This window comes from Dreissena polymorpha, chromosome 2, assembly GCF_020536995.1.
Source record: "Dreissena polymorpha isolate Duluth1 chromosome 2, UMN_Dpol_1.0, whole genome shotgun sequence".
NCBI lineage: Eukaryota > Metazoa > Mollusca > Bivalvia > Myida > Dreissenidae > Dreissena > Dreissena polymorpha.
The window spans coordinates 42,036,112-42,054,748 of record NC_068356.1 but is presented as its reverse complement, the minus strand read 5'-3'; the positions used below and the strand labels follow the sequence as shown (position 1 = coordinate 42,054,748).

Here is an 18,637-nt window from a genome sequence, read left to right as displayed (position 1 = left end):
TTATAAAACCAGCAGAGAAAAATGAAATACATGTAAAAATAGGTAGTATTTTCAATACAAAATTATTTAGTGGAATAAATCTTGATTTAGACATAAATCTCTTAAATATATTGAGTGATGTAAGATTTAAACAACAACATGAAGGCAAATCTAACCTTAGATTTCAAGAAATTAATCAATCCTTAACGTTTGACACAGGATACTGGTATTTAAATGTGCAAGTAAAACAACTGATTTGTGCTATCGCTATAATGGGAGTCACATGACTAGAAAAACTGAAAATCTATTTTCAGGTGAAATGACTAAAAGTCTTCTACATATTATACTGTCTATTGCCGTCAAATTTTCTTCTACAATTACCATTAACATAGTATGATTAAAACAACCATTTACAGGTATACATCAAGGGTCAAGCATAAAACACGTGTATCTCTTTTATATACATATGGAATATTACATGACCGTCTTGTTTGAAAGGGTTGTATCACACCAGTTGATTGTGTGACATATTTCAAGAGCCTGCAGGGAAAATGAAATTCAATTTCACACTATAAACAAGTGCAATACAAACCATTGGAATACCTCAAACATAAAATATTTATTATATTCTTTTTTATCATGACAAACATCAGAAACAGTCCCCAATGCAACACATGATTTATGCCATGAGGACATCATTATGTTGTGTACATTAATGTTGGTATTCGTACCTACATTTTTTCCAACCGGTTAATACAAAAATGGAATTCACACTTTGAGCTACGGTTTTATGTTTTGGTCCCAAGTATTTGATACCAAATATACACCAACATTTCTGTCAGAATATCCGTAGGAATATAATATTACCATATGCAACTTTCTGCATCAAATACCACTAAATTATGGGTCACAAACCGTCTATTTGTCTAACTTGTGTCCAATTGGTGAAACACGTTTGAGACGGCTGTACTTAAAAAGATTGCTTGTGATAATTATTATTGCATTGATGAGAATTATTCACAAAACATCACCTTATTATGCTCTGAATCTGTTTATTCCATCTTTTAATTGTCCCCAAAGAAAGACATGTACGCAAGTAGAGCTTGTTGTAAAATGATTGGAACCTGTCCCTGAAAGGAACCCTAAATATTAACCATACGAGCACTTGGGACCACCAACACAGTATTTAACTTTGATGTAAAACCCTGCAGTTTCACGCTCAATCAGTGCCTATCAATCATTCTGATGATACAATGTATGTACATGTACCAATACAAAAAGTTTGTGCATGTAAACAACTAAAATGGTCACTAAAAGAATGACACTAGTGTTTCTGTGGGGGGTCGTCTCCAAAGTTCATCCTGATCTGTTCTAGGAACATGAATGTTAGCACTGTATGAGGCCCCAGTCGTACAAACGCTGGCATGAAGCCCTGAAAGACAGCCTCTCATATTGAATAAAATACTTACCATGGGTCTTACATTTTGGTAGACTAGTTTCATAATACTACCACTGTTACTATTTTTAGATAGCAGCCAACGCATGGAATTTCAGAACGAGACTTAATGCGTTACGTTCAATTCCTTTATTATACAAATGGAAGGGAAAATTGATGAATGTAGACCAGTTGATTGTTATTGTTTACATTCTGGATTTTCATGTGCAATGACACTGACAATAATATCAGACATATGCATATAGGAATGTGTTTAGTCAATAAAATTCTAAAATAAACATCATAACACACTAATAATAATCAACAACACAATATTAAGAATAATAAGAGTATATTTATAAATTTTATATCATTTTTATTAGAATAATCGTAAAGGTGGTCTGAAGACTAAACAAAGAAAATTGCTCATTACTGAGATATAAATTAGGCATATAATACAATACATAGTATTATATTACTATACTTCTCAAATGAATGGGTGTGTTGATATTGAATGTGTAAGAGGTGTGTTAAATCAACCATTAGACAAAGCAATACGCAAGTCAAATTCCTTGACAATGTTACAATTTATACACACAAACAACACTATCATTATCATAATCATTGTCATCACCATCAGAATTTGTGTTCAGCATGAGGATCACATGAGCTATAACAGGAGCTGTGTTCGTGAAACACAATGCCCCCTACTGCGCCGCTTTGAAGCCATATATTTTACCTTTGACCTTGAAGGATGACCTTGTCCTTTCACTACTCAAAATGTGCAGCTCCATGAAATACGCATGCATGCCAAATATGGAGTTGCTAGCTTCAATATTGCAAAATTTGACCTTTGACCTTGAAGGATGACCTTGACCTTTCACTACTCAAAATGTGCAGCTCCATGAGATGCACATGCATGCCAAATATCAAGTTGCTATCTTCAATATTGCAAAATTTTGACCTTTGACCTTGACAGATGACCTTTACTTTGAACTTTCACCACTCAAAATGTGCAGCTCCATGTGATACGCATGCATGCCAAATATCAAGTTGATATCTTCAATATTGCAAAATTTGACCTTTGACCTTGAATGATTACCTTGACCTTTTACCACTCAAAATGTGCAGCTCCATGAGATTCGCATGCATGCAAAATATCAAGTTGCTATCTTCAATATTGCAAAATTTGACCTTTGACCTTAAAGGATGACCTTGACCTTTCAGCACTCAAAATGTTCAGCTCCATCAGATATGCATGAATGCCAAATATCAAGTTACTGTCTTCAATATTGCAAAATTTGATCTTTGACCTTGACCTTTCACCACTCAAAATTTGCAGATCTATGAGATACACATGCATGCCAAATATCAAGTTACTATCTTCAATATTGCAAAATTTGACCTTTGACCTTGACCTTTCACCTTGAAGGATGACCTTGACCTTTCACCACTCAAAATGTGCAGCTCCATGAGATATGCATGAATGCCAAATATCAAGTTGCTATCTTCAATATTGCAAAATTTGACCTTTGACCTTGACCTCTCACCACTCAAAATGTGCAGTTCCATGAGATACACATGCATGCCAAATTACTATCTTCAATATTGCAAAATTTGACCTTTGACCTTGACCTTTAACCTTGAAGGATGACTTTGACCTTAACCTTTCGCCACTCAAAATGTGCAGCTCCATAAGATACACATGCATGCCAAATATCAAGTTGATATCTTCAATATTGCAAAAGTTATGGGCAATGTTAAAGTTTTGGGGCGGACGGACGGACAAACGGACGGACTGACTGACAAACAGACAGACGGACAGTTAAAAAACTATATATATGCACCCTTCAAGGGCATAAAAAAGTTATGGTGAAAGTTAAAAGTTTTTGGACGGACAGACAGATGCCATATATTTGACCTTGAAGGATGACCTTGACCTTTCACCTTTCAAAATGTGCAGCTCCATGAGATACACATGCATGCAAAATATCAAGTTGCTCTCTTCAATATTGAAAAAGTGGTGGCCAATGTTAAACTTTTCGGACGGACGGACAGACCCAATATATATTTGACATTTGACCTTGAAGGATGACATTGACCTTCACCTTTCACTACTCAAAATGTGCAGCTCTTTGAGATACACATGCATGAAAAATATCAAGTAGCTATCTTAAATATTGAACAAGAGCACCGCATAACGTGTGCCACGCTCTGCTGCGGGTGCAGTTTTTAATAAATGAAAGCTTGTCAGATTTTTTTTTTTTTAGAGGTCACAGTGACCTTGACCTTTGACCTAGTGACCCAAAAATGGGTGTGGCATGTAGAACTCATCAAGGTGTAGCTACATGTGAAGTTTCAAAGTTGTAGGTTAAAGCACTTTGATTTAAGAGCCAATGTTCAAAACCTTAACAAAATGTAAAGGTTTTAGAACGACCCCGACGTAGGACGACGAGCTGGCTATGACAATACCTCGGGTTTTCTCCGAAAACAGCCGAGCTAAAAATGTATGGCCAATGTTTAAGTGTTAGGAGGGGCGGACAGACGCCATATATTTGACATTTGACCTTGAAGGATGACCATGACCTTCAACTTTCACCACTCCAAATGTTCAGCTCCATGAGATACACATGCATGCAAAATATCAAGTCGCTATCTTAAATATTGACAAAGTTATGGCCAATGTTAAAGTTTTCGGACGGATGGACAGACGCCATATATTTGACAATTTCACCTTGAAGGATGACTTTGACCTTCACCTTTCACCACTCAAAATGTTTAGCTCCATGAGATACACATGCATGCCAAATATCAATATACGTTCAATATTGAACAAGTTATGGTCATTAAAGTTTTCGGACGGACGGACAGACAGACACACTGACTGACGGACTGGCATTTCAATTGCTATATGCCACCCTACCGGGTGCAAAAAAAACTGGCCTTTTATTTAATATTACCATTTAACACTAACAGAGAACAGTAAATCTTGAAGTAGTTTACTTACCTTGAAGAAGCCTTGAGGCCCATTGACAGCAATATCTTTGAAACAGGCAAAGATACTCTAAAATACAAAAATACAATCTTGGTAAAAGTGTTCACCAGTTAACTTTGACTGTTTATTACAATGAAATGTGTTCTGTTTACTAAACTTAAGTAAAAGGGTCGGGTGAGCTAAAAACATATTCTGAGAACAAATCATGACTAATGGGGAAAACGTGTGACTGCTATAAAGGTTACAAGCTTTTTGTTTTATTTTATCTCATGACCTAGTTCCTGAAACCACCTGCCCCAGATTTAAACAAAAGCTCTTACCAAGTTTGAATACGATTGGGCAATAAATGTGGCCTCAAGGTAAGCATTGACGATGAACAACAGACAATGGGTGATCATGAAAGCTCACCAAGAGCATGTTGTGTCAAGGTGAGCTAAAAAGGAAAGCCTTAAATGTTGATTCAACAAGATGAAGACCTACCGAATATGTACCAGGAGGGGCATTCATCATTCTCGTCTTCATCACATCAAGGGGCATTGTTAAAAGTGTAGCAATACCTCCCTGCAAAAGACAGGCAGATTTTCAGAGTATTCATGTAATTACTTGGACTACCATCAAATGAATAGATCAGGCTAGAAGAAATCACACAAAACAAACTACTGTCTCTTTATGTTTGTTTATTCGTACATCTGCTTGCGTCAAAAATTCTGTAGATGTAAGAAGTTACAATTTTGCAATAATGAATCAGTCAGTAACTCAACATTAAATATTATGAGCAAACCTATAGCTTCAACCTTGGGCCTTTTCTGACACATTGACATTTTTAAATCTGATATATGATTAAAAATCTATTTAAAAGAAAGCATATGTTACTGCTGGAATAATTTTTGCAAAATACTTTTTTATAACTCTTGGAAAGTCATGTGAGACCTAAAAAGACACAATATTTACATTTTTAGAGACTTCACTGTTCATGTACATTTTCCATAAATGTATACAGATACAATCTGAGACAACTAGAGCTTTGTCACAGACGTGACGAATACCCCCACATGCCGCATTGACACATAATATTTTGCATTTTGTCTTAACAAAAAACAGCGGACACCATGCACAATTTTTAAAACACACTAAGTGACCCCTTGACCTAGTTTTTGACCCAGAAAGGCCCATGTTCTAACTTGGCCTTAAGATCATCTCCATAAAACTTCTGACCAAGTTTGGTGAAGATCAGATGTAAACTACTTTAATAAGAGAGCGGACACCATGCTGAACGTTAAAAAACGCACTAAGTGACCCCGTGACCTAGTTTTAGGCCCAGAATGGCCCATGTTCAAACTTGTCCTAGAGATCATTTAGATAAAACTTGTGACCAAGTTTAGTGAGGATTGAATGAAAACTACTTGAATTAGAGGGCGGACAACATGGTGAGGTTTAAAACGCACTAAGATACCCCGTGACCTAGTTTTTGACCCGGCATGACCCATATTCAAACTTGCCCTAGACATTATCAAGATACAACTTCTTACCAATTTTGGTGAAGATTGGATAAAAACTACTTGAATTAGAGAGCGGACAACATGGTGAGATTTAAAACACACTAAGTGACCCCGTGACCTAGTTTTTGACCCGGCATGGCCCATGTGCGAACTTGACCTACACATCATCTAGTTACAACTTCTGACTAAGTGTGGTGAAGATCGTTTTAAACTACTTGAAATAGAGAGTGGACACCATGCTCAATGTGTAAAACATACTAAGTGACTTTGTGACCTAGTTTTTGATCTGGCATGGCCCATGTTCGAACTTGGCCTTCAGATCATCTAGATAAAACTTCTAACCAAGTTTGGTGAAGATCAGATGAAAACTACTTGAATAAGAGAGAGGACACCATGCTGAATGTTAAAAAACGCACTAAGTGACCCCGTGACCTAGTTTTTGACCTGGCAAGGCCCATGTTCGATCTTGGCCTTAAGATCATCTAGATACAACTTTTGACCAAGTTTGGTGAAGATCGGATGAAAACTACTTGAATTAGAGAGCGGACACCATGCTGAATGTTAAAAAACGCACTAAGTGAACCCGTGACCTTGTTTTTGAACCGGCAAGGCCCATGTTCGAACTTGGCCTAAAGATCATCTAGATACAACTTCTGACCAAGTTTGGTGAAGATCGGATGAAAACTACTTGAATTAGAGAGCGGACAACATGCTGAATGTTTAAAACGCACTAAGTGACCCTGTGACCTAGTTTTTGACCCGGCAAGGCCCATGTCGAACTTGGCCTAGACATCATATAGATACAACTTCTGACCAAGTTTGGTGAAGATCGGATGAAAACTACTTGAATTAGAGAGCACACACTTAATACGGACCGACAGACAGACCGACCGACCGACAGAAAAGTTCACTCCTATATACCCCCTTTAACTTCGTTTGTGGGGGTATAAAAAAACTCACTGCAGTAAAACTTGATGCAAAATGTAACATCTCATTGTCTTTCTTAAACAGTGGAGTGCCAAGCAGCATTCCTTTAATCTGATCATAGCACGCGAGCTGCCCCACAGTGACACACACTGCTCGGGTGGTAGCCATAGTAGCTCCGTTGAAGAGTTTTAGAGGTCCTTCTTCTCTGATTACTCGAACAAGCCCGTCTATGGCATGTTTGTATCTGAAAATTAAATAGACATGAGCCTCGTCCTGAGATAAAAGGGCTTATTGCACAAATATAGCCTCTTCTTAGCAATCATCTAGTTTAGGTGGAAAGAATCGTAACTGATTAGCCTGTGCAAACTGCAAAGGCTAATCTGGGATTTTGCACAGGCTTATCAGGGATGACACTTAACACACAGGCATTAAGCACCTATTTCTCAGTGAGGCTCATGTTATGATATTCGCACCTGAAATAAAATACTGGTACGCAAACTCATTCCTATAATATATGTTTTATGAGAATTTTGGTTACTAGTATCAGTCCAGTATTTTTTTCACCATTTTGGGAATAGGGCTGGGTCCTTTTGGATTGGGAAAATTTGTGGCATTTGCACTTAAATTGGGAAACTAGTGTTGTTGTTTTGGTAACAAATGCTTCAGAATTGAGAATAAAAGTGTTTTCAGTATTATATTTTCTAAGGTTGAACTTATATAGCTGGATGGGAGATGAACACAATGTTAAAATCCCCCAAAAAATGTTTTTTTGAAACATTCATTTGGAAATTTCTAGGTCCCATTTGGGAAAAATATACACCTTTTTTCTTTGGGAGTGGGGCCAAATACCAGACCAGATATTTAACAAAAAAACACAGCAGTTGTCATAAAATTTTGCTATAAACCATTTTTGAATTTAAGTGAAACAAGAGATGTGTTTGTCAGAAACACAATGCCCCCTACTGTGCCACTTTGATTTATTTAGTCTTTTATTATATCCCTTTAAACAAGGGCTATTTGTAAAACATGCATGCCCCCCATATGGGCTGTCAGTTGTAGTGGCAGCCATTGAGTGAATATGTTTTTTGTCACTGTGACCTTGACCTTTGACCTAGTGACCTGAAAATCAATAGGGGTCATCTGCCAGTCATCATTAATTTACCTATGAAGTTTTATGATCCTAGGCGTAAGCATTCTTTAGATATCATCCGGAAACCATTTTATTATTTCGAGTCACTGTGACCTTGACCTTTGACCTTGTGACCTGGAAATCATTAGGGGTCATCTGCCAGTCATTATCAATGAACCGATGAAGTTTCATGATCCTAGGCGTAAGTATTCTTGAGTTATCATCCGGAAACCATTTTACTGTTTTGAGTCACTGTGACCTTGACCTTTGACCTAGTGACCTGGAAATCAATAGGGGTCATCTGCCAGTCATGATCAATGATCCTATGAAGTTTCATGATCCTAGGCGTAATCATTCTTGAGTTATCATCCTGAAGCCATTTTACTGTTTTGAGTCACTGTGACCTTGACCTTTAACCTAGTGACCTGAAAATCAATAGGGGTCATAAGCCAATCATGATCAATGATCCTATGAAGTTTCATGATCCTAGGCTTAATCATTCTTGAGTTATCATCCAGAAACCATTTTACTGTTTCGAGTCACTGTGACTTGACCTTTGACCTAGTGACCTGAAAATCAATAGGGGTAATCTGCCAGTCATGATCAATATACCTATTAAGTTTCATGATCCTAGGCGTAATCATTCTCGAGTTATCATCCGGAAATCATTTTACTGTTTCGAGTCACTTTAACCTTGACCTTTGACCTAGTGATCTAAAAATCAATAGCGGTCATTTGCCAGTCATGATCAATGTACCTATGAAGTTTCGTGATCCTAGGCGTAAGCATTCTTTAGATATCATCCGGAAACCATTCTATTATTTCGTGTCACTGTGACCTTGACCTTTGACCTAGTGACCTGAAAATCAATAGGGGTCATCTGCCAGTCATGATCAATGTACCTATGAAGTTTATGATCCTAGGCCTAAGCGTTCATGAGTTATCATTCGGAAACCATTTTACTATTTCGAGTCACTTTGACCTTGACCTTTTACCTAGTGACCTGAAAATCAATAGGGGTCATCTGCCAGTCATGATCAATGTACCTATGAAGTTTCATGATCCTAGGCCTAAGCGTTCTTGAGTTATCATCCGGAAACCATCTGGTGGACGGACCGACCTACCAACAGACCGACCGACATGTGCAAAACAATATACCCCCTCTTCTTCGAAGGGGGACATACAAATATTATTTCCCTTGAAAAATGATCTGTACCTGCCAAATGATAAATATAAATTTTCTCCCTTTAAAGCTTATTCCTTCTCTTGGATTTGTTTTTTTTTACCTTTGACCTTGAAGGATGACCTTGACCTTTCACCAGTCAAAATGTGCAGCCCCATGAGATACACAATGTGACATGCATGCAAAATATCAAATTGCTATCTTTAATATTGCAAAAGTTATGGCCAATGTCAAAGTTTTCGGATCGACGGATTGATGGACAGTTCAACTGCTATATACCACCCTACCGGGGGCATAAAAAAGAGTTAAGTATCTGGTATCATAATTTTAATAAAATTAATTGATGCAAATATTTAGAGATATTAGACACAAGACTTATATACAATAACATTTGATTGGGAACCAATCTGTGAACACTTTGTAATAGTGTACCAGAAACAGAGACCTAAAAAGATTAATGATTTTATTATACAACAAGGGACAAAATTGTCACAAAACCAGGTTTTCATTGTGAAAAAAAAATCTGATAAAGGGAGAAAACTCAAACTGAACTTTTGAAATGAACAAACAAAATTAAACCCCTTTGTAAGTTTGTTTAAAAATAAATAAATATATTTTTAGTCGTGGCGACCTTGACATTGGAGATATTGACGTGATTCTTTCGTGCGACACACCGTACCATGATGGTGAACAAATGTGCCACATGATTTTAAAATCTCACAATGAATGACATAGTTATGGCCAGGACAAGCTCATTTATGGCCATTTTTGACCTTTGAACTCAAAGTGTGACCTTAACCTTGGAGATATTGACGTAATTATTTCGCGCGACACACCGTCCAATGATGGTGAACAAATGTGCCAAATGATTTTAAAATCTGACAATGAACGACATAGTTATGGCCCGGACAAGCTTGTTCCGCCCGCCAGCCAGCCAGCCAGCCAGCCCGCCAGCCAGCCAGCCAGCCCGCCAGCATTCGCCAATCTAATAACCAGTTTTTTCCTTCGGAAAACCTGGTTAAAAATGTACATACGCTCTTCTCTGTTCTGGGGGTAACTTCACATCATTTTGCATTCTAGAAGGAGTGAAAACAAGGTTTGAGAACAGATTCATATTCAGATACAGTATTTAAAGATTTTAAATACATTAAAATATAATATCAATTGTACTTTAATTACATTAACATTGATATAACTTGCTCAAAACCTTAAATCAATTAAATATGACTTTAAAATGATTTGAAAATATAAGTACTTTAAATAGCATTACCCAATAAATTAACAAATCTTAAGGGTGAACACATGACTTGAATTATTTTTTACTTTAAACCTTTCAGTGCGGGAACCGAATTTTAAAGGCCTTTGCAAACAGTTTGGATCCAGATGAGACGCCACAGAACGTGGCGTCTCATCAGGATCCAAACTGTTTGCTATTCTGATAGTATTCTTTGAAAAAAATAGAAGAAAATGCAAATTTTAGAAATTCTGCAGACAACATTTTAGCAAACGACAATTTTCACAGCATGCAAAGGGTTAAATAAGAGGCCTGTGTGGTGTAGTGATAATATTGTCTCCCTAGCAGCCAGGAGATCATGGGTTGGATCCCTGCTGCTTTCTTTATATTTTCTCCTGGTTCTATCCAGGAAATGAACTTAAGAGCATTGCATTAAATCGTAATATTTATTTTGCAAGCTCTTTTGTAACTTTTGGTTGTCTTATAAAATTATTTACCTGACATTGATCATATCAGCAGGTGTTCCCACAAATCCTCCCATGGCCCCAGCCAAACCAGCTAGGCCAACTTTCTCATAGAATGGCATTGCTCTTCTATCTCGTGTCAGTGACTTACGACCAAAATCATATACTGCAAACCGCGTCATTGAATAGGTCAACTACAAATCAGTACAATTTGAAAAGAAACATTTATGATAAGGAAATTAAAATAAATGCAGTGTTTTTGAAGTACAGTTGAACCTCATTAATTCAAAGTCAACAGGACTGAGAAAGTCTTTGAAATGAGGATTATTTAAAAACTATTTAATCTTATGAAAGCCCAAATTGGGACTGAAACTTTGAAATAACATAGAATTTGGTTTAGCCCTGTTCAAATTAACAGTGATCTTCTGTGTCTGCTTATTAGAATTATGACTATGAAATAAGTTTATGAAAAAAATAAAATGTAGTGAAATTGTAGCAATATTATTGCAAAAACTATGAGAGCATAATTTAAAAAAAATTGTCATGGTCGACTGACAAGTAAACAATTAATTATTCTGATTCACAATTTTGTGGTTTAAACAAGAGCTGTGAAACACAATGCCCCTACTGCGGTTTGAAGAAATATATTTGACCTTTGACCTTGAAGGATGACCTTGACCTTTCACCACTAACAAATGTGCAGCTCCATGAGATACACATGCATGCCAAATATCAAGTTGCTATCTTCAATATTGCAAAAGTTATTACCAAGGTTAAAGTTTTGGGATACACACATACAATGACAGACAAACAGGCCAAAAACAATATACCCCCAATCATTCGATCCGGGGACATAAAAAAAGTCAAGCTAAAATTACAAAACTTATTTTTGGTCAATAAAATGAACATTACATCTGTATTATGATTCCAACAATCTGATGTGCATTTTTGCAATTAAATTATAGGTTTGTCACAAAAGTGACAAAAAATACCCCTCTTTGTCACCAGCGTTCCAGCCATGCCTTTGGCTAAGTTCAAAGGCTCACTGCGTTAGAAGAATGTGTCTTGCACATCTGAACTTCATGGAGATGACATATTTTGAATTTCATAGATAATGTCAAATGTGGAAGTTGTTACTCCATGAAGTCAGAGTATTTTATAATTCATGACATAAAAATGGCAAAGTTCAAGGGCATATAACTCGGTTTGATGTTGATCACTGCACAAGAAAAAAGTGTCATGCACATGTCCACTTTATGATGATGACATATTACAAGCTTCAATTAAATTGCTTGAGAAATGAAGAAGCGGGTAGCTCCACAAACTTATAACACATTATTCTTTCTCTAATCTGCAAAGACACTCTACTTTTTGCATAAAGACCCGTTTGTCCAGAATGCCGCTCATATTATTTGTAGCGTTCTCACCTGTCTCATGACCGAGGCTGATAAGCCATTGTAGAACCCTAGAACACCATCAGTTTTGAACAATTTTTTAGCCATTGAAAATAGGCTCAACTTCCCTTGCTGTGTTTGTATGTGCACCTGAAATTCAAAGAGAAATGTACAAATGTAGAGGTATTTTCCCCAATAATTAGGTAATGGGGTTGCTGCCATATGGATTGCTGGCATCATTTTGACTAAAATAGGGCAATAAAGTTGCAGAATGTTGCATACAAATACTATCAAATTCAGATTAAGTGTGTTTGTAACATTAGCTAAGGTTCAACTCGTAATAGTACATGGAGATGAAATCGATAGATGATAAAGCCTGTACAGGCTCAGAATACCAAATTGGATGCAAATACACTTTTTTTCAACATAGCTATATCTAGTTTAGCGTTAGCAGACTCAACAATAAAACAAGCAAATTCGTTGAATTGATATCCCCAGCCAAATAAATTGTGTTTATTAATGGGTGCAAATCCCTTTATATGTGCTATAATCATACAACATAATTAAGTGTAAGGAAATGTTTTTAAACATTGTGATTATCCTCATTGATATCTTATTTCTATACGTCATTGAAATTTCATGTTTAAATCTTGAAGTGTATCTGTGATAGAGCCTTGAAAAGTTACATCATACAAAAACAACAAAGGGCAATAACTCTTAGTTAAGAAAGAGCAGGGTTAAGGTTCTTGTGCATGGCACTTCTTCCAATTGTTTACTACACACCCATGAAGTTTCATGTTGAAATGTTGAACCGCATCTGAGGTAAAGCCCTAAAATGTTCCATCATACATAAAACAACAAAAGGCAATTACGTTTATTTAAGAAAAGTAAAGGGTTAAAGTTCTTAAGCATGGCAGTTCTCCTTATTAATATCAATACACCAATGAAGATTAATGTAGAAGTCTTGCATTGTATCTTAGATATGTTTTGATAGTTTCAATTGTGACTCGCTATTAAAATGATTCTCATGAGTTTCCTCAAGAAGGACTGTATCAATTTTACTGATTTTGTTGTTAAGTAATACCATTCATGGTGATGCCCGAGTGTTTAGAATGCAACGTATAAAATCATGTAAAGGGGAAAAAGTTCCACTTGTTTGCTCGTATTGATAGGACGAATGAAGTTCCCAAATGCTCTCTTCCTTCAGGACAAGTAAAAATAAACCTGATATTTAAGCATGTATTTTATGACCAGTAAGAACATTTTTCATTAAATTATATACCATTTCTAAAAGCATATCAATTCCAAATGTAGAACTTGATTGAACTGAGAGTTGTCATTTTCAATATTGTATTTCCGTGCAAACTGTGGGTGTAGAATATGAAAGTGAACAATCAGACTGCATCCCCCCGTAAATGATGATTCTTCATAGCATTATCTAACCATGAGGTTGTTTTAAAACCTGTCTACAAAATGCGAGACAAAGGCACGTTCTTTTAAGGGGGTTGAAAGGTCCCTAACAGATAACAAACAAACAAAAAAAGGAAAAAAGAAAACTAAAAAGTCTGTTAGCAATCAAACCAAGTGTTCACGAAGATTAAAATATAATCAAATAAAAATCGGAGTAAATAAATTTCAGCAGTGATATTAGAAACTTTATAAGTCATAACAGCCTGTTGACTTTTGTTTTTCACACACATTTCAAGGATGACTGTATGTGTTTGCAGGACGAGAGAAAATGTTTAAAGGCCACTATCCCGCAGTTCTACTAGTGCAGTCTTGTAATATTTTTTATCCCCTGATGTTCAGACTTTGGTTTAAAAGTTTTTTAGTTGTCTGTCACTCTTAAAAACACATCACTGATAACAGAGAGTATATTATAAATTAGTTTTAAAAGGTCAATTTCTGTTAACATAATTATCTAGGTCATTTTCTTATCTATGGCATAGCCTTTCAATATTAAGCATGACAAGTAATTGAAACTGTTATATTAAATCATCAATTGGGAAACGTACCAGTACCAGCCAATAGGAAAACAATTTGCGCGAAAAAACAACAGAAATTGTGAAAATTTGCGTTGTGAAGTCTCCAAATTGGGAAATTGGTGTATGTGATTTGTGTACCCAAATACTTTAAAATTGATAACTAAATGTTGCCAAGTTGTCAATATTTTATTTACTAGTAAGGTTCAAGTCATAGAGCTACATAGGGAAACTAACTTAATGTTGCATTTTATTTATAAAGAATTTTTTTGTTTTTTAAACCTTCAATTTGGATTTTTGTTGAGAGCAATTGGGAAATTTGTATTTTTTTCCTAATTGGGAAAGTGCCATTGTCTGGTACTTTATAAGGAAACAAAAAAATCGTTGTAATAAAGTACAGGTAGTACAATTCCCCCAAATGCAAATTGCCCTGAGGGACTAGTGATTGAACATTCTAACTGGCGCTTGGAAATTCTGTACTCACTCACACATCTTTGCTTCCAAGTACAAAAACTTATCATCTTTGTTCTATTAATTTTAACAACCGGTAAGTATCCAATATGAAACCTGACTATTTTACAGTACAACATATAAAATACTTCAACAAGACATTGCAGACCATGTCTTTGACAAAATAACCAATGTGTATCATCCTTAAAGTTTATGATGGACATTGAAGTGTCTGTTTGCATACATGTATGTCAGTAATCTGTTTTTTGCCCTTTACTACAGGTATGAATATCCCCCAAATTCTTATATGGATTTTTTATTCTCAGCTCCCTCCCCCTTCCACTAATGGCTTGCAGATAGTGTGTGGGTTGATAAATGCCAGTGCCAGTCTGCCTTAACACTTTTACTTCCCTCACGATAACATGGCTGTGTACGCAATGACTGTGTATTTGAATGGTAACATTGTTGATTTAACTTAAATATATATGATTACAAGGTTATTCAAATGTTTGGTTTAGATACAAAAACTGTCCCTAGAAAGCGCAATCAATTATTCTTCCACTTTGATAGTATAATGTACATTTTCTGTCAGTCACCTGAAACTATGACCACAACAACATATTTGAAGTTGAATAAATTCTACTTGCAAGCACACCTTAAAACTAAGGACTTTTCTAATGACAACAGGGGGCATAATTGGGTCTTGGTCAGTGTCTGTTTATAATGACTGTGTATAAAACAAATACAGATTTATTTAAGTTTTATTTCATAGGGAGTTGTTGCACGCAAATGCTAACCTGACTTACAAGTATAAAAAAGCCATAATTGTGCTAAATTATAGAACATAATTATTGCACTTTGTCAGTGACCTAACACATTGTCCCCGAACTCTTGTGTGTATATATATATAACAGTAAAGACAGTCATATGTTGGCGTTGCACGTTTATACCATAATCAACTATGTAAGATCAAGAATGGAGCTTTATTATGCTAAATAGTAGGTCACAGTTATGGAACTTGGTCATTGTCCTCCCACAAAGACCCGGAACACACATTTTAAGTTTTAGTTGAATACCTGTAGTAGGAACAGTGATATGGAGATGTTAAATGATGACCTTAATACAATTTTTCAATATAAAAAGGTGGCATAATTTTACTGAATGGCAGTCAGTGTACGGAACTTGGTCAGTGATCTTACACAAAAACTGCAAACACATATGTAAAGTTTCAGTTGAATTCAGTGATTTTGAGATAAAATAAATTATTCAGTCCAAAAAGGGGGCATTATTCTGCTAAATTACATGTGATTGTCATGAAACACACTTTTTCAGTGACATTACAAAATGACGCCAACACATTTGTGAAGTTTCAATTGAATACCTGTATTAGAAACACATAATTTAAATGGAAATGTTGCATTATTACCTTAACAAGAGCATTATGCGGACGCCAACATTTTGGCAAGTAGTACATGTATCGTCGACTCACCTAAATTTGCGACTGACCTAGATTCGCGGATGTTGTTTTCGACACGTGACTGGTACCCAGATTTGTTTCTGTGCATGTGTGATCGTGGCGATATGCAAATGAATGTTTACTCAATTGGAATGATTGAAGATTTGTGAAAAATATTGCATTCGAAACAAGTAAAAAGTGTGAATTACAATCAGCAAGAGATTGCCAAGCAATATGGTCCGTTACCGGTGAAACTCCACCATTGTCAGTAAAAAATTTTTATTTTTTTATTTGTTGCCATACCAACCAGAATTTTTGACGTAGGCACAAAATGAAATGACGTGCATAATCTCCATATTGCCATCTATCCATGTTTCAAGTTCCATGAAAAAATATTAAGAACTTTAAAAGTTATCGCAGGATCCAGAAAAGTGTGACGGACTGACTGACCGACAGACAGACTGACAGACAGATGGAGTGCAAACCATAAGTCCCCTCCGGTTTCACCGGTAGGGGACAATTTACAAAACAACCATATTTTCTTAACACCAATTATATCCGACCATCTAATTTCATATATATTAAGTAAAAATCAGATATCACGATTTTTTGTTTTCGTCTTCTGTTGTAGTAGCACTGCCATTTATGGAAATGTTACGCTTCAAAAACATTAATAATGCCAACACACGATTTATTGTTTGTTTCTTAGACCATGGAAATTCAGCTAATGTTTATTTCTTTTTTTGATTTTAAGGCCATCCCTAAGCATTGTCGCAAGAAGTATATGCTTAATTCACCGACTGCCTTGATAAATGCTAACAAAACTGTTAGGGAGGAGAATGTGTCCATTCTAAGAGTCTCAAAATTATACAGAGTGCCTAAAAATACATTACGTTATTCGGTCTTGCAAAAAATGCACCCAGACACAGTAAGTATGGAAGCTGCACCCATTTTCCGTGCAATTTACCCTGTTCATATGTTAATATTTTATTGTTATTTCGTGTTTAACTTTTTTGTTAAATGTTTCATTTGCACCAGAAACCAATTTGAACTGTTAGAAATAAGTTAGCTTGGCCTATTTACTCGACATTGCAATGAATTTTTGTATGACGTCATACCCGCGAATCAAGGGTAGTAAAACAAAATGGTTGACGCTTTACACTTATGTCAACAATATTGAACATTGCGTGGAAATCATAATCAAACAAATCAGCGAGGAATGAATTTATTTTAAAAGGTTTGTGTTTGTTATCGTTGTTTTATGTGTTATTATTTTTATATTGACATTAAATGTTAAGGTTGCGAATTTACGGTAATCGAGGATATAGCTTGGACAATTTCGTTAATTGCCAAGGACTAGTTGCAATAATTCAACTCTCATATAACCTTTATAACCCAAAGGGTTGCTGCGATTTGCAATGCGTCCAAAGGTGCAAAATTGTATCATCGCTGCAAAGGCTATGGTACACTGATAAAGCAAACACTTATTAACGTTTATCTGTCTAATGCACAAAATCAGGCAAAATGTACCATTAAAGCAAGAAATAATTGCTTTTTATTTACTTTGTTATTCTTTCGTACGCTCTGTCCATCATTTTGGGAACTGTTGTTATGTTGTGGACAAAATGTGTTGCTAATTCGATAAGGTCGCAGTAAACCAATCTTTTGCACATCAAGATATTTGATTTAGCTTCGTCGATAACGATGTTGAACAGTCATCGAATATTTACACTGTTCGAAATTTTAAAATGAAAATGTCAGCAAGAACAGTGTGTTGAAATATCGTTGTGTTTTTTAGGTTGCATGCAAAGGATAACCTCCGTAGGGTATATTCAGGTAAATTTTATGTGTTTTTTAAGTTTATTCATCACTTTCCTTAATTGGTAGCGAACTACATCTGTTTAGTGATGCATACGAAATCTGTGCGCAAATCTGTGCTTGTGTTCATGAAGGGGTGCTTATGGACTCCCAGAACCGCCATAGCAAAAATTATCAAAGGCTCTGGGAGTACATCTTTATGGACTAAGTCCAGGACTATTCAAGGTCCTGAAAACCCAAACAACTTAATTACAACAGTCTTTTAAATCTGTGTACACTGTTTACAACAACTTACAAATGTAAACATGCAACAATTTATAATTAATACAACTTAAGTTTGACACGAAATGTTAACTTGTCCATCTTATCAGTGAATGTAGCCCTACATTCCACATTTAAGAGCAGTTCAGATGGAAAAACAATTTGCAAATTAATGTACAGACCTTGAGGAGATCTAGCGGATGGGTGCAACAGGCTGCCATAGCGCTGGCAACGCCACCAAAATACCATCTTTCAATTCGTTTGGTCTTGTCCACTGTTGCTGTCATTATTTCTAAAGTGGCTAACTGACTAAGAATACGTGATCAAGCATTGAAGACGTGAATAAGGTCGGCACCTAATGCTGTAAACACAGGGTCATTGAACAATGTGAAGGTCGATTAGTCTTGTGCCCGGCTGCAGGCATAACAATT

The 18,637-nt window shown here is 36.0% G+C and overlaps 2 protein-coding genes across 3 annotated transcripts in view; both read right to left on the bottom strand.

Annotated features, from left to right (window-relative positions):
• The window catches only part of LOC127866779 (mitochondrial dicarboxylate carrier-like), a 157,059-nt gene that overhangs the window by 2,918 nt on the left and 135,504 nt on the right, over positions 1 to 18,637 (bottom strand). The window lies entirely within an intron of this gene.
• Positions 58 to 18,618, bottom strand: LOC127866778 (mitochondrial dicarboxylate carrier-like). The gene is made up of 8 exons (XM_052407583.1): positions 18,389 to 18,618; positions 12,273 to 12,389; positions 10,879 to 11,039; positions 10,182 to 10,223; positions 6,869 to 7,079; positions 4,890 to 4,970; positions 4,422 to 4,478; positions 58 to 1,411 (listed from the first exon to the last, which is right to left on the bottom strand). The coding sequence occupies exons 1-8, from the start codon at positions 18,491 to 18,493 to the stop codon at positions 1,304 to 1,306; spliced, it is 882 nt and encodes a 293-aa protein (XP_052263543.1). The 5' UTR covers positions 18,494 to 18,618; the 3' UTR covers positions 58 to 1,303.